This window comes from Notechis scutatus, chromosome 2 (assembly GCF_049901735.1).
Source record: "Notechis scutatus isolate UNSWTSFEM ecotype Mainland chromosome 2, rNotScu1.2, whole genome shotgun sequence".
Taxonomy (NCBI): Eukaryota; Metazoa; Chordata; class Lepidosauria; order Squamata; family Elapidae; genus Notechis; species Notechis scutatus.
Window position 1 is genome coordinate 136078278 of NC_142010.1, and position 15513 is coordinate 136093790.

Consider the following 15513-nt stretch of genomic DNA (forward strand, 5'->3'; position numbering starts at 1 on the left):
AGCCAATGCAATCCTAGGTTGCATTAACAGAGGGATAGAATCAAGATAATGTGAAGTATTAATACCACTTTATAAAGTCTTAATAAGACCACACTTAGAATACTGCAACCAGTTTAGTTCACCATATTATAAAAAAGATGTGGAGACCCCTGGAAAGAATGTAGAAAAGAGCAACAAAGATGATTAGGAGGATGCAGGTTAAAACATATGAAAAATGGTTGTGGGAATTGCGTATATCTAGTCTAATGAAAAGAAGGACCAGGAGTGACATGATAGCAGTGTTCCAGTATTTGAGGGGCTGCCACAGAGAAGAGGGGGTAAACAACTTAGAACTAAGGAGAAATTTTCTAACAGTGAGAACAATTAACCAATGAAATGGCTTGCTTTCAGAAGTTGTGGGTGCTCCCTCACCAGAGACTTTTGAAACTGGATAGCCACTTGTCTGGAATGGTATTTTTATTTATTTATTTTTGTCAATTGCTTACAAGATAATAGGTATAAGTAAAAACATAGTTATGAATACATGGATACATATAAGAAAAATAAAAGAAGCAATAGGACAGGGACGATAGGCACGTTGGTGTGCTTATGCATGCCCCCTACAGACCTCTTAGGAAAGGGGTGAGGTCAATAGTAGACAGTCTAAGGTTAAAGTTTTTGGGGTTTGGGGAAGAAACCACAGAGTCAGGTAGAGTATTCCAGACATTGACCACTCTGTTGCTGAAGTCATATTTCCTGCAGTCAAGTTTGGTGCAATTAACCTTGAGTTTGTATCTATTATTTGCTCTCGTGTTGTTATGGTTGAAGCTGAAGTATTCATTGACAGGTAGGACATTGCAATGTATGATTTTATATACTATACTTAGATCGGACCGAAGGCGGAGTACTTCTAGGTTTTCTAGGTCTAGAATTTCGAGTCTGGTGGCATAAGATATTCTGCAACGAGTACAGGAGTGGAAAACTCTTCTTGTGAAATATTTCTGGACTTTCTCAACTGTGTTAATATCAGATATGTAATGTGGGTTCCAGACTGATGAGCTGTATTCGAGTATTGGTCTAGCAAATGTTTGTATGCTCTAGTTATTAGTGTAATATTACCAGAGAAAAAGCTACGTAAGATTAGGTTAACAACTCTTAATGCCTTTTTGGCTATGTAGATACCGTGGGCTCTAGTACTTAGATCATTTGAGATGAGTACTCCAAGATCCTTGACAGAGTTTGGATCATCAACAAGGTCTTGACTATTCAGCCTGTATTTCATTTTCTGGTTGTTTTTTTTTGCCAATATGTAAGACAGAGCATTTATTTGTTGAGATTTGAAGTTGCCATTTGCTTGACCATTCTGATACATAGTCAAGGTCTTTTTGAAGGGTAGCAGTATTGTCAGTAGTGTTGAATAGCTTTACATCTTCAGTGAAGAGAACGCAGTTGCTCTTGATATGATCACAGAGGTCATTTATGCAGAGTATGAAAAGAGTTGGTCCTAAAACACTGCCTTGGGGGACACCACTGTTGATAGGTACAGAATTTGATAGGACACTCCCAATTTTGACCATTTGTTGTCTGTTTGACAGGAATGCTTCTATTCAGTTATGCAGGTGTCCAGAGATACCATAAGATTTTAGTTTTAGGAGTTGTTTGTTGTATACCACTGAATCAAAGGCTTTACAGAAGTCTATGTAGATTGCCTCTGTTGCTTTGCCCTGATCGAGTTGTGTAGTCCAGGGGTCCCCAACCACCGGGCCCTGGACCGGTACCGGTCCGTGGATCACTTTGTACCAGGCCGCAAAGAAATAAAAATAAAAAATAAAATAAAAATGGCAGCTTTCTTCACCTTTGGTGAAAACTGCTGGGATCAGGGATCAAGAACACAAAGGAAAGAAGGGGAGGGAGGAAGCAACCAAAGCCTGTCCTGCTTTCTGGCTCAGCGGCTTCGGTTTCCTCCCTCGTTCCTCTCTCAGTCGCTCTCTCGCTCCTCCACCAGCCCAGGAAGAAACTGCTTCTAAGAAGCCGGCAGGGTGGCTTCATTAAGGATTTTGAAAAAAAAATCATTTTATGTCAAAGATTTGGATGGGGGCAGAGATAATGAAGTTTCTAGCACCATTCCAGAAGAAATTAAACTTTAGTGCTTGCTATCTTTGAAATATAGGATTGACCCAAAGCAGGTATACTACAAGGGAGTGCTTGATTATTTTTTAAAGATAAATACGGTGTGAAAATACTTCTAGCAGACCAGGAACTGTCTTGATATTCAGGGGAAAAGATGACGGAAAACAACACATTCAAAAATTAAAATTGCTCTTTATTTGTCATGCAGACTTGCATAGAATTAAGCATTACAATGCATAAAATAGCAGCAGCAGAAACAATCACCTTTTCCAATATTGCTTTCACATTAAAGAAAGGAAGAAAAGGGGTGACAAAGAGAGAAGGAATGAGAACGAGGACTATAATTGTGTGCGGAAACCTAACATTGCCAGGGAAACAGATCATTTGTGTCTCAAAGCTAATTTACGGCAGAAGGGCGAGTGGTTAAAATAGTTTGTAGCTTTATACTGACTCCATCTGAGAACCCAAAGAATATGCTCAAAAAAGAGAAAAAAAATCAGAAATGTTGTTTGGAATGATACAACTCCATGAAGTTTGCCAGTCTAGAAACCCTCGTTATATCTTTTATATATATATCAGAGCTAACACATTGTATCAAAGAAACCAAGAAGGTGTTTACAATTACTGGTTTTCTGCATGACCCTCCTCTAAAATACATTTATTTTGCATGTGTTCAGAAGTACAATAACTGGCAAAACTTGAGTGTCTCTTGCACAAAATAAAAGATATTGTGAATAATAAGGCTAGGTTGCAGGAACTGGTTTTGTTAGAGAAATGTTTAGCGCAAGATTGACACCCTTTAGATTTCTGATGTTCATTGAATGGCTGATGCTGCAATTGCAGAAGTATTGTTCAAATGGTATACTGCAGAATTTTTTTTTTTTTTGCATGTATGACTCACAACCCTCTCACTGATCTACATAGAGACCCTCTTGATCTGAGATCCTTCTTTAAACGGTTACACAAATGGTTCACTTAATATGGTTGCATTTCCTTCTGTAAACCAACTTCCTGCTAAAGCTGTGCTATAGGTGGAGAAACTCTGTTTCAGGCATGACAGATCAAGTTCCAAGAGAGGAATAGATCGAGTGTGTTGGATGCAGATATCCAGATTAATGTTAGAGCTAGACCTTGATGGAAAAGGTGAAAGTGTCAGAGAGGAAAAGCGCTTGATTTTGGTTTTTGTTTTCCCTTGGCGTTATTTACACAACAGGCATGATGAGCATGGTTATGCGAATTGTCATTCAGGAGGAAGAGCAGGGCCCGACTTTAATAGGCAGTTTTCCTGCTTGTACTGGTTTTTGATACAATTTTTACACTGGAACCTCCTCCTCCACCTGAGGAATGGCGACCTCCTCCACTACTGAAAGAGCTCCCACCTCCACTGCTAAACCCTGAACCAAAACCAGCTCCTCCATAGTTGCTGCCAGAGCTAATGCCATAGCCGCCGCCACCACCGCCACCAATTCCAACTCCATATCCTCCTCCGAGTCCTGCAGCACTTCCTCCGCCGAAACCTCCTCCCACGGCCAGGCCAGTTCCACCACCATATCCACTGGTGGTAGTGCTGCTGACTACAGCTGGAAAACAGGAGAGGGGGGGAAAAAAGAAAATTAAGTTGCTTCTGTGACTTCTATAGAGAAAACGCATAATCAAGGCCCCTTTTAAAACAAAGCATGCACACCCAAGCATAAACAGAGATGATACTTACAATAGCTGACATTTCCAATGCCTTCTTGCAGCCTAAAAAGCAATGTAATAATTGGAGTTAGCGCTACAACTTACAATAAAATTACCACATTTTAATATAAAAGGGAGTATTGTGATGACAGCAATATGAACTCAGCCTGTGTCTACAGGGTTAAGGGCAAGTGATGAAACATGCATCATAACATCACAGCACAAGTGTCACGACTGACAGACTGCCGTCACAGATTGGGGCACATAATTTCAGAGCGGCTAGTTACGGATGACATGAAACTTTAAATGCATTTCCCAAAGGTGCTTTTTTTTTTCCTTTTCCAAAAGGCAACTGCACTTTCTTGGTTTTTCTCTTTGAAAACATTTTGCTTCCCATCCAAGGAGTGATGGGATGAGAAGCAAAGTATTTTCAAAGAGAAAAACCAGGAAAGTCCAGCTGACTTTTGGAAAAAGCACCGTTGAGACAACTATGACTTGGATGATTGAGAATCTCCATAGACTCTTAATGCATCTATTTCCCATCTTATCTCTCCAACCTGAAAAGAATGGGCCCCCAAATCTCATCAGATTTGTGCTCTGTGGGCCTTGCAAATAAATAAATAAATAAAAAACCACAGCAAGGTGCCTCCCTTTTGGAGAAAAAAAAATGCTCTTAATGTTACAGAAACATGCAGTTCCATCATTCTTCTATCTGTGAAACGAATGTAGAAAAACAGCATTCTGGTCAGATCGGTTTACCTTTCTCCTTCACAAACAAGATTTTTTTTTAAGAAAAAAAAGAGGTTTTTTTTTTTTTAAAGGTCACCAGGTACTTCTAAAAAGGGTTTTTTTCAATTTAACTGTTTCATTTCAAGGTACAAGCTGTTCAGATGAAACATCCAAGGGAGTGCTCTTTTTTATTTGAAGAAAGTCAAAAGGAAGGTGAATGAAAAAACGGTAGATAAGCTAGGGGCCTAGCAATTGGTTAAAAGCATGATATTTAGTGCCATGATTCTCTCAACTGACCTGCATTCTTCTCCTTCTAGCAGCTTCCTGTAGGTGGCAATCTCGATGTCAAGGGCCAGTTTGACATTCATGAGCTCCTGATATTCCTTGAGTTGCCGGGCCAGTTCTTGTTTGGATCTCTGTAAAGCTTCCTCCAATTCACCCAGCTTTTGCTTAGCATCCTTGAGGGCCATTTCACCACGACCTTCAGCCTCAGCAATGGCTGCCTGAAGGTTGGCAATCTGGGAACGGGTATAACAATTATTATTGTTATCATTGGAGGCCATTTACGTGAAAACTGTTATAACGGGTTCTCTTTGGATAATTCAGGAAGAATATCTCTTCCATCCTGTAATCCCAGAAAACTTGAAAATCTCTTCTTAAAAACAAAACATACTTCTGTGCAACAGAAAGAATGGCATACTACCAATATTAGAATATAAAACACATAGGTGCTGAGTACACATCTGCATCTAAAGCAAATGCTTGTGGTTCAATGCACCAAAATTGTAATAATATTTCTTTAAATGGGACTAAGTGTCTCCATTAGCTCAGATTTTCTCCAACACTGGAAACAAGGTGTATATATAAGGTGATTGTTCATTTTTGACTCAGTGTGTTGTGTAACCCGAACCATTTTATTTCTAAGTTTATGCCTTAGCATAATGTGGAAATTCAGCCAATTATGGCTTAAAACCATAGTTAAACAATAATAGCAAAGAAGAATATGCAAACCCAGCTATTGCGAAAGCAGATCCGTCCCATGCAATACCATAGAATTGGGCAGAATTCTATAAAACTTCACTTGCAACTTGCTCTCAACAACTGAACGATAATTTATATATTTATATACAAAGCTTCTGTTATTCATCACACCCTGAGCAAATAATGCCTCTAGATAGACATAAATGGAACAATTCCAAAAGAAGCTCTTGAAACTGCTGATCTATCATTGGTTTTCTTTAGACGGATGATAAAAGAACATAAATATTTTAATAATATGGAAAAACTGGCTCACTGTAGTTGCCTGGCTACCTTCCTTTAGAACACATTAGGGTGCGGAATAATGTATACAATAACCTGCCTGTCTGCCTGCTCGTCTCTGCTGTAGTAAGATAAAGGAGGGGATTCCTGGTTTAATTTGCAATGCCAAAGAGCTATTGCAAAGCAACTAACTGCAACTTGTTCCGCTTGATTATGTAAATACCTTGCAACATTTGTACAATGAGAGATGTACTATCTGTGGGTTCACTGGCAAAATCCCACAGAGTAGAAGAGATACTAAAATGTGGTTATGATTAGAATAATGTAATGTTTAAAAAGAAGAAATTTTGAGTGTGTTAGTCTTTGGTGCCCCAAAGGTGCTTTTTCAAAAGACAACTGGACTTGTTTTTTTTTCCTCCTTAAAAACGTTTTGCCTATCATTTAAGAAGCTTCTTCAGTTCTTCAGTTCATGAAGAATCTTCTTGGTTGAGAAGTGAAATGTTTTCAAAGAAAAAAAATAAGTTCGGTTGCCTTTTGAAAAAGCGCCTTTGGGACAACTATGGCCCGGATGACTGGGAATCTCCATAGCCATGGTCTTTGGTGTGTATAATGGCACCCCACATGTTTCCCACTTATTTCTTGTACTGCATGATGTTTAACCACAGACCATAATTTTTCTTTATTTATGTCATCTGAATGCTGAATGCCCATCATTTTTGGATGGAAGTAACTGGCAGTTAATGCTAACCAGAAATGGCAACTGCTTGAACTTCAGATAACACATTTCACTGTTGTCTTAATAATTATTTCCTTTTTCAATGTTTGCCTTCCTCCCATCTCCCTTACTTTGTACTTGATCTTCCTTCCTTCCTTCCTTCCTTCCTTCCTTCCTTCCTTCCTTCCTTCCTTCCTTCCTTCCTTCCTTCCTTCCTTCCTTCCTTCCTCCCTCCCTCCCTCCCTTCTTTTTGGAGTGCTTCCTCATAAAAAAACTCACTATGTATCATGAAAAATAAGTAGTTTTCTCCTTAGTTTTCTTTTCTGTATGCAAGGAATGTATTAAATTAGTGCTTGGAAGACTGTTTATTCACCCCCTAAAAATGCATATCAGTGGTACAAATCTGCTCTGGCAAAGCAAAGGGCCTATTCTCTAGTCCGTTCTCACAAGCTAAATGGCAAGATCCATTAAAACATCACCTGTTTCTTCACAGCATCAATTTCACTTCGCAGTCTCTGGACCATCCGATTAAGATCAGAAATTTCTGTCTTTACGCTGCGAAGGTCATCCCCATGGCGCCCAGCAGTCACTTGTAGCTCTTCATACTGACATTCAGAAATAAAACAAAGGTATTATCAAAACAGAGGAAATGGAAAAGGACCCCCAGCACAGAGGCTGGGGAAGGCATTCTATGATGTGGGGGCAAACGTTATTTCAAGGGACTCTTTGTAGATTGAGGAAATGAAGCTACTAGAGTCAGGATCACAGGCCGAGGCCTGAAGTTTGCAGTTCGGAAACACATGTCTTGGCCTTCCTCAGATCCCATCAGCCGTGGATGTTTAGCTAGCAGGGTCAAGGAGAAGAGTCTTCTCTGTCATGGCCCCTGCCCTCTAGAACATATTCCCACTTCCTAGAACGGTGAGATCTGTCTACACCCTTCTGACCTTCTGGAAGGGCCTTAAAATTGCCCCTGCTTGACCATCCACTACCATTCCAAAAGGGTAGGCAGGGCTGCCCCCTGGCTTTCATCAATGACCCCCAGAAAACTTAACCTTTAAATGCAGGGTTCAGGAGGCGCAAGTTAAGTCTCTTACAAGTTTGCACTTGGTTTCCCTTGTTGGTATGTACTGGATAGATAACAGATAACAGATAATCAGAGTTGGAAGGGACCTTGTAGGTCATCTAGTCCAACCCCCCCCCCAAGCGGGAGACCCTACACCATTACGCACTATGCTGGAGGTAGCTGATTGAATGACAGACAAAAGGGCACACCCATACCATCCCTGCTTTTGAGTTTTAATCTTTTATTTAATTATTGTTAATTTTAACACTTTTTACGCTTTTATATTTATGCTTTTATGTTGTTGTAAGCCAGCCAGAGGCACTCTAGATCAGGGATCCCCAAACTTGGCAACTTTAAGACTTGTCGACTTCAACTCCCAGAATTCTGGGAGTTGAAGTCCACAAATTTTAAAGTTTCCAAGTTTGGGGATCCCTGATCTAGATAGAGTGATGGATATAAATAAATAAATAATAATATAATAATGAATGAATGAATGAATGAATGAATGAGCAGAAAGGAAGCCACGTGAATGTTAGCCTGATGGTCACAAAGACACAGTGAAGGAAGGGGGAGCAAACTTCTCACCCTCCTCCTGCTTTATCATATGATCCTCCTCTGTACCTGTAACTATCCCAGACCCAAAAGAAAGTTGGTGAACAACGTTGAAGCATTGGACCAAAGAATTCTCTCCATTGGACCCAGGTCTCTCCAAGTCTGTGGCCTGTCAATGCAGTTATTTTTAGAGTCCCTCTCCTCTCCTTTCCTCTCCTCTCACTTCACTTCACGTCCTCTCCTCTCCCCCTCCCCACCAACCACAATGGTTTCCGGCAGAAGGATTTGGAGGAAACAGAAATGGCCTATCCCAGCTCTCATTTATTTGCCTGTGACTTGTTCCTCAGGCAATTTGGAAGGGGACTAAGCCTTTCACCTGAGACACCTGCCTACATTCACCCAATCCTGAGCCATCACATGTTCTGGAATATGATTGATGGCTGCTGCTCCCACCAGTAGGAAACGCCCTGGGCGGGGAAATGCACCCAGGTGAGTGCATTAGTCTTTTTCCTTCTCATTCACCCATTAAACCTGGAAGGACAGCGCCACACGCCGGTACAATTGATGTTGGCATAATTTTGTCAAGGATGGGAAGACAACATATTTACAACCTGCTGCCCTCTAGTGCAGGGAATTCTGGGAACTGTAGTCCAACCAATCTGGAGGTGGCCTGATTATGAAAAGTTGCTCTAGGCCTTTAATGAATTTATTATTCTAGCTACTAACCTTGGTTTGATACCATGATTCGGCCTCAGTCCGGCTCCTATTGGCAATATCTTCATACTGCGCCTTAACCTCAGCAATTATGCTATTCAAGTCCAGGCTTCTGTTGTTGTCCATGGACAATACAACAGAGGTATCTGATACTTGCTGCTGCATCTGAGATAATTCCTGCAAAAAAAATTAAAACAAAAACTATGTCACTTGGACACCGAGGCAAAAGTAGTATGGTCATGTTGAAACAGTTATGGAAAAGTAGATTAAGTACCTAACCATGCTAGCGAACTTTCTGAAATCCTAATTCAATTTAGTTTGAAGCCTTTCAATTTATATTCCAATTTGTTTAGTTTAGTTTCTCTTTAGTTTTCTTAGTAATGCCTTTTCTTAGAGTTAGGAATTTTAGGGAAAGAAGGTGTTGTTCCCAATAACTAGAATCCAAGCTTAGTCAAAATATGTTCCGTAACTCATAAATGTTTCCAAAGCAAAGTGATTAATTTCACGCAGAAAAGTTGCCAAGGAAGGGGGTGGATATTTTTTCCATTGCTTGCTAGAATCAAGTCCAGACTAGAGAGCCCTGCAGTGTGGAGGTACCTTATTTAAATATAGTTCCTGTCTTGATCCAGGAATAGCTGGAGGAAATTGAGTCTATATTGCAAAAGATGCAATAATTGATGTCATTAAGTCTCTGCTTGCCTTAACATTTAGTCAGCTCTTCAAACACATAACCAAACAGGTGGAAACTGGTGAACGGAAGATATCTTTGGAAGTATATCCTTTCTAAAGGAAAAACTGATCTAATATTTTCTGCAGTGGAACATTAAGAAATATACACAACAAGCTTCAACAAATCAGTCTGCTATGATCATCTTAGGAATTCTCCTCATTTTTTTAGCATTGCTAAGAAAATAGTATTATATAGCTTTCCCCCTGCTTATTTTTTTTCTTAATGAAAAAAAGATTCACTGACATCTTTCTGCTGCATTAAGTTGATGTGCTAACAAATAACCATTTTCACTGAGTAAGGTGAGATGGTCAGAGATAGAAAATGTCCATAATCAGAGACTTCAGATCGGAGAATTTATCAAGTTTCAGAGTGATACATAACATTTTGAATACATTCAGTTCGGTCTAGTGGTTAAGTTGAGGTACCAAGCTAGAAACCAGGACTTCTAGTCCCACTTTAGGCATGAAATGGCTGGGTGATTTTGGACCATTCACTGTCTTACAGCTCAATCCACTTCACAGGGATGTTGTGAGGAAAATAGAGGTGGAAGGAATATTATGTATGTGCGCCATCTTGAGTTTCTTATAGAAAGAATAAAGGTGGGATTAAAAATATTTTTAAAATATTTTTTATTGGTATTGAAAGGGAACTGGTATTTCTGTTAATAAAAATAACTTGTTTTGTTTTCAGTAGCATTTTTTTCAATTCTTCTTTCAATATATTTATAGCCTACGTAATGGCAAATAGAAATATAAGGGAATTAATTAAAGGGATGAGAGATAATATAGTCTATGATCTCTGGTAGTACTATAGTTCATGCCTTGCATGTATAAAATGCCATATTCAATTCCAAGTGCTTCCAATTAACAGATCTTGGAAAGATTTGCCTTTAGTCAGATGTAGAAGATTAGATTTAGATTTAGATTTACTAAGGCTTTTTCTAAGATTCAAGCTTAGGTTTACATTAAGAACTAAATTCTCTAGTCTTCTGATTGAATATAGACTCAAGCTTAGGTTTACATTAAGAACTAAATTCTCTAGTCTTCTGACTGAATATAGACCTAGAGTTTATTTTAAGTTTAGAAATAGAACCTTTGATAACGTAATTAAGGAAACTTACCATTTCAAACAGGGCTTTCAAGAACTCAATTTCATCATTCATTGAGTCTGATTTGCTAGCAAGTTCAATCTTGTTCATGTAGGCACCATCCACATCCTGCACAAAACAAAAGAAAAGTCTGCTACATTTTGAGCAGAAAACAAACTTGCTCACCTTAATACATTCAAGTGTTCTTTTTCATCTCATTGAGACCCCAATACTGTAGGCAAATCCATTACCTTCTTGAGCACGACAAATTCATTCTCCGCCCCTGTTCGTCTGTTAATTTCCTCTTCATATCTGTCAGACAAGATGGACGAATGATAGAATTAGCAATAGGCATAGGTTGCAATATGAGAACTGAGCATTACTTCAGACAGACCATACGTGAGGCAGCTAAATCCACATCTTATCAGTGCATTCTAGAAATCTTCATAGTCTATGCCACCTGAATTATTCCCTTGAAAGTTAACCTATTTTCTTTTCAGAAGACCAATCCTTGGAATTCCTCCAGCTGCTTCATGCGTGATATATTTTCAGAAACACAATGTTCATAGGCAAGCACAATGAATTTCAGGTACATCTTTTATTTTTCTGTTATAGTTGGTGAGAGTAGGTGTGTACTCTGATATGCACATTGTTGTGATCCATTAATTTGGCACAGTCTTTAATTTTGATGTGGCTTTAAAACGCAAGGGAAATTTTAAAATGCTGTCTTTGACTTGAAATTGAATGTCACATTTTAAGGTCAGGTCTTCATTACAGCTTTTAATTGGTTTCACATTACTTTTTCCAATGGGAATCCTGATATGTAGTTTGGTGAACAGGTTTGGCAAACTATCAATATACAGCCTATACCTTAATTCCCGGTATTTTATAGGTAGAATCATAATTACTATAGCTACCTTAAAATTAAGGCACAGTAATGGTGAAGTGAAGTCCTTGAGTGTTCAAACGCTTAACCTAATTTTGATGCTTCTGGCTTGGCTCAGGAATAATTGTTTGAAGCCATAGGTTGCAAATGCAAAACCCACAGGTTTGGAGGGAAAATACATCATATTCAACATTCTTATCAGATAGGTTGGAGCTTCTTACTTAATGTTCATCCCAGCTAGCTATCTGACACATAGCTTATAGAATGTTCCTAAAGGCCATAAGAGAGACTGTTATAAAAATGTACGCTTGTGCAAAAGTCTGAATGAAGTATTTAATTTGTAGCGGTGCATAATTTAATTTGCAATTCTTTTGTGGGGTTTGGCAAGGTAAACTTGTACATTGCAGGCATCCCTCTGTGAAACCTCATAACATAAAGCCAAATCAAACTATCCAGGAGCAAAGGTGGGGCTGGAATGAACAAAAGAAGGATGGGAGGGTTTTGCAAATTAGCAGATTAATTCTGAACAGTTTGGTGCCTGACTTTACCCCTAATCTGTTTTGCCTTTGAGCATGTGGATTTCTAAACTTGAATTAGTTTGAACCACACAGAAAAGAAGGCTGCATGATTAAGGGGGAGTATGGAGAAATTAAGCTTTGGTATAGGATTGCAAACTACTGAGTAGAATCTATTTTGACCCTTTTCTACTTCTGTTTGCTATTTAGCAACCTATTGCATACTTGTGAAGTAGTTAGCATTTGTTGATCTCATTCTGAAATAATGTTCACTAATGTTCACAGCCAAAATTTAGTCCCCCAAAGCTTTTCTACGCTTCTAAGAACGTAAATAATTTGGTTAGGCATGAGGTTCACAGATCAGATTTACCGCTCCATGTAAGCCTTTATCAATCTGAATAAATATGTTAATAATGAGGATTTGGGAAGCACCTACCTTGGAACTTGCATTTGATTCACATCAAACAGGTGAAACAAAACTCTCAAAACTTTTAGAAAAGGAAAGGAGAGGTGTTGTCTGCCATCTGGCTAGCTGATTTTATTTCGTTATTTCATTTTTTTAAAAAAAAACTTGTACAGCCATATACCCAAAACTCCCCAAATCCAGGTTTTTGTGATAGGAATGCAATGCAAATGCACAGGGTTCTTCCCACTAGATTGAGTTCATACTGCTCGTTGGATGGTTTGAGGTGAACAGAGAATGCTTGCTATTTTATGCATCCAGATAATTAGTATCGGATCTAATTCAGATAATTAGTATCGGATTCTTTGCATTTACTATATCTGGCAGTAAGCCCCTTTGGAATGAATTGCATGGGATGGGGCTGTATATTCAGCAAGAAATATCAACCTTTTATGTAGACATAAGCTAAAACATCACGCCAGGCATTGCAATACGTTTTGGATCTCCAGACAGTCAGGAATTTGCTTAGAGTGGAAACCTTACAATTATCCTACATAAACTGCTTTAGGCAGAGAAATCAGGCAGAACATCGAAATCAAAATCTGCTTTTATCCTGTTTTTTGTTTTTTTTTAAACCAATGGACTTTTGGCGATTGTTTCCCCAGCTTTGAGAGATGGAGATTCTGCTCAGTGATTACATAACGGTTCAGTCTAGCCTAAGCCACTCTGGTCTCCATCTTGCCAGTTTCAGCCCTTTCGATGTGTTAGACTGAATGGAATAGAATGGAAAACCGCTTACTTGTTCTTAAAGTCCTCCACCATGTCTTGCATATTCCTCAGCTCCATGTCCAGTCTTCCCCGTTCATTTGACAGAGATTCAAGTTGTCTCCTGAGGTTGTTAATATATCCTTCAAAAAGAGGCTCAAGATTGAGTCTCTGAACTTGGGTCCCCTGCTGTTGTAAGAGATCCCATTTGGTCTCAAGGACTTTGTTTTGCTGCTCCAAGAATCGGACCTGCAAGATGGAACAAAGAAAGACATGGAAATGGAAGCATGGAAGCAAAGTAACCCTTCAGTGGGGAGAACTCCTCTGGGAAAGAGATGAATGGATGGCCACCCCGCTTTTGGGTGACAATTTGGCCCTTGCTCCAGTTAAAACAAAACCTGAATGATTTCTCTCGCCCACCCACCCTCAATTCTCTCTTGTCCCTTCTCACGGGGTAAGATTGGAAGCGCCTTGGAGCAGAAAACCATCTTCTGCAAAGTCCCACATCTCTAGCTGGTGTCAACCATGTACAGAACAAATCAAGCAAGAGAACAAATCAAAAGCAACAGGGTGGGGGTGGGGGACCAAAAAATAGCAAAGGAGGCTGAAAAAAGGAAGGGGGGAAAAAAGGGGACTCCAAAGAAGATTGTGAAAGCTAGCAGGGAACGGAACCGCTGTTCCAAGTGACATGAAAAATAAGTTTAAAAATATATACTTTTCAGAATGCTCATTTAGCAGTTATGTTTTTATCCTCCATAACCTAGTCTTCACGGCTTCAGTGAAATCACACATACCAGTCTATAGGGTGCAGAGAGCCCCTAACATGGCAAAGAGATTGCAACACCCAAAGCAATGATAGAATATTACATATTATCATGCTCCTCTCCCAAACAATACCAAGCTGCAAGCTGGATTAATAACGGTATTATAATTTGGGTGTGAATTCCTTTTGTTATCTGCAGTGAATATATGAAGCATCCTTTTTTGGCCTCAGCGCTTACCATATCTGTGTCATCTATTTTTAAACAATGTTTTTAATAAATTGGCCTCAGTCAGGGTTGATATTTGTGGATTCCACAAAGGATACAAACTGAGTACACGAATCCAGAAAAACAGAGGAAATAACTGCTTTATTCTCACCTCTGTAATATTCAAGAATGGCACCATTGACTTTGAAAGTCACATGTTTAAATTATCTAACATTGGGGCCTTACTTTTTCAGCCCTTTCATTATTTTACATGACCCTTCATCCTCAGAATAAAAAACCTTAATTGAACAATTTGATGGTGGCAATGACTTTGGACAATATTAGAAATAATTGTCTGCTGCTCTTTTGCCTATATTAGATGTGACCTTATCAGAGAACACCCCAAAATAACAGATAAACAACCATTGGATTGGTGACTTGAGTTTGTGAAGGGTTGCTTCAAATTTAGGGGCCCCAAAGGTCAAGTAAAATCACCCCCTCTTACCTTGTCAATGAAGGAGGCAAACTTGTTGTTGAGAGTCTTGATCTGTTCTCTTTCTTGAGAACGCACTCGCTGAATCTCTGGGTCAATCTCAAGGTTGAGAGGTTGCAAGAGGTGCTGGTTGATGGTCACTTCTTGGATGCCACCAGGGGGGCAAACTGGAAAACCTGGACCACCTCTTACAAAACCTGATCCACCTACCAGAAAGCCCCCAGCACCTCCACCCATGCCATAGCCAGCTCCACCTGCACCCATACCATAACCAAAACCAGCTCCTCCACCAGCTCCTCCACCAAGGCCGTATCCTCCACCGTAACCAGATCTTAGACCTCCACTAACTCCATAGGCAATTCGTTTGCTTCCACCCATGTTGTGCAGGCTTCGGCTGCCAAATCCACCAAGTCCATAGCTGCCACCCCCTCCACCTCTTGCTCCTCCAACTCGAGAGACTGAGTAGGAGCTGAAACTGTTTCTCCCACCACCACCACCAACAATTGCAGAGCCGGAGGTAAAGCCTCTGTTAGCTCCTCCGGAGGATGCTCGATAGGAAACACGACTCATGATGGTTTGCTTGGAGAGAGAAGATGAAGAAAGTTTTGGATGATAAGCAGCACTGCAGAGGAAGCAGAGGAAGAAGAAGGCAGAACCTCTCTGATATAAAGGAGCAGGAAACCTCCCCTTTTATCTGTTTGGGAAAGAACCTGGCACAGAACTTGAGACAATTGGATACTCAAACACTTGATGTGCCTTGCAGCAACTTGTCTTCTGTGACACGCCTACTTCAGTTAACGCAACACTACAGAACTGGTGTAAAGAGTTTGTGTGTGAGAGAGAA

At 39.8% G+C, this 15513-nt stretch overlaps 1 protein-coding gene across 1 annotated transcript; it reads right to left on the minus strand.

Moving 5' to 3' along the window:
• Positions 1–2281: 2281 nt before the first annotated feature.
• On the minus strand, positions 2282–15410 carry LOC113422740 (keratin, type II cytoskeletal 6A-like). Its single transcript, XM_026683869.2, has 9 exons — positions 14682–15410; positions 13243–13457; positions 10891–10951; positions 10673–10768; positions 8835–8999; positions 6973–7098; positions 4816–5036; positions 3821–3852; positions 2282–3689 (listed from the first exon to the last, which is right to left on the minus strand). Exons 1-9 carry the CDS (start codon positions 15237–15239, stop codon positions 3379–3381), a joined length of 1785 nt encoding a protein of 594 aa, XP_026539654.1. The 5' UTR covers positions 15240–15410; the 3' UTR covers positions 2282–3378.
• Between the last annotated feature and the right edge of the window lie 103 nt (positions 15411–15513).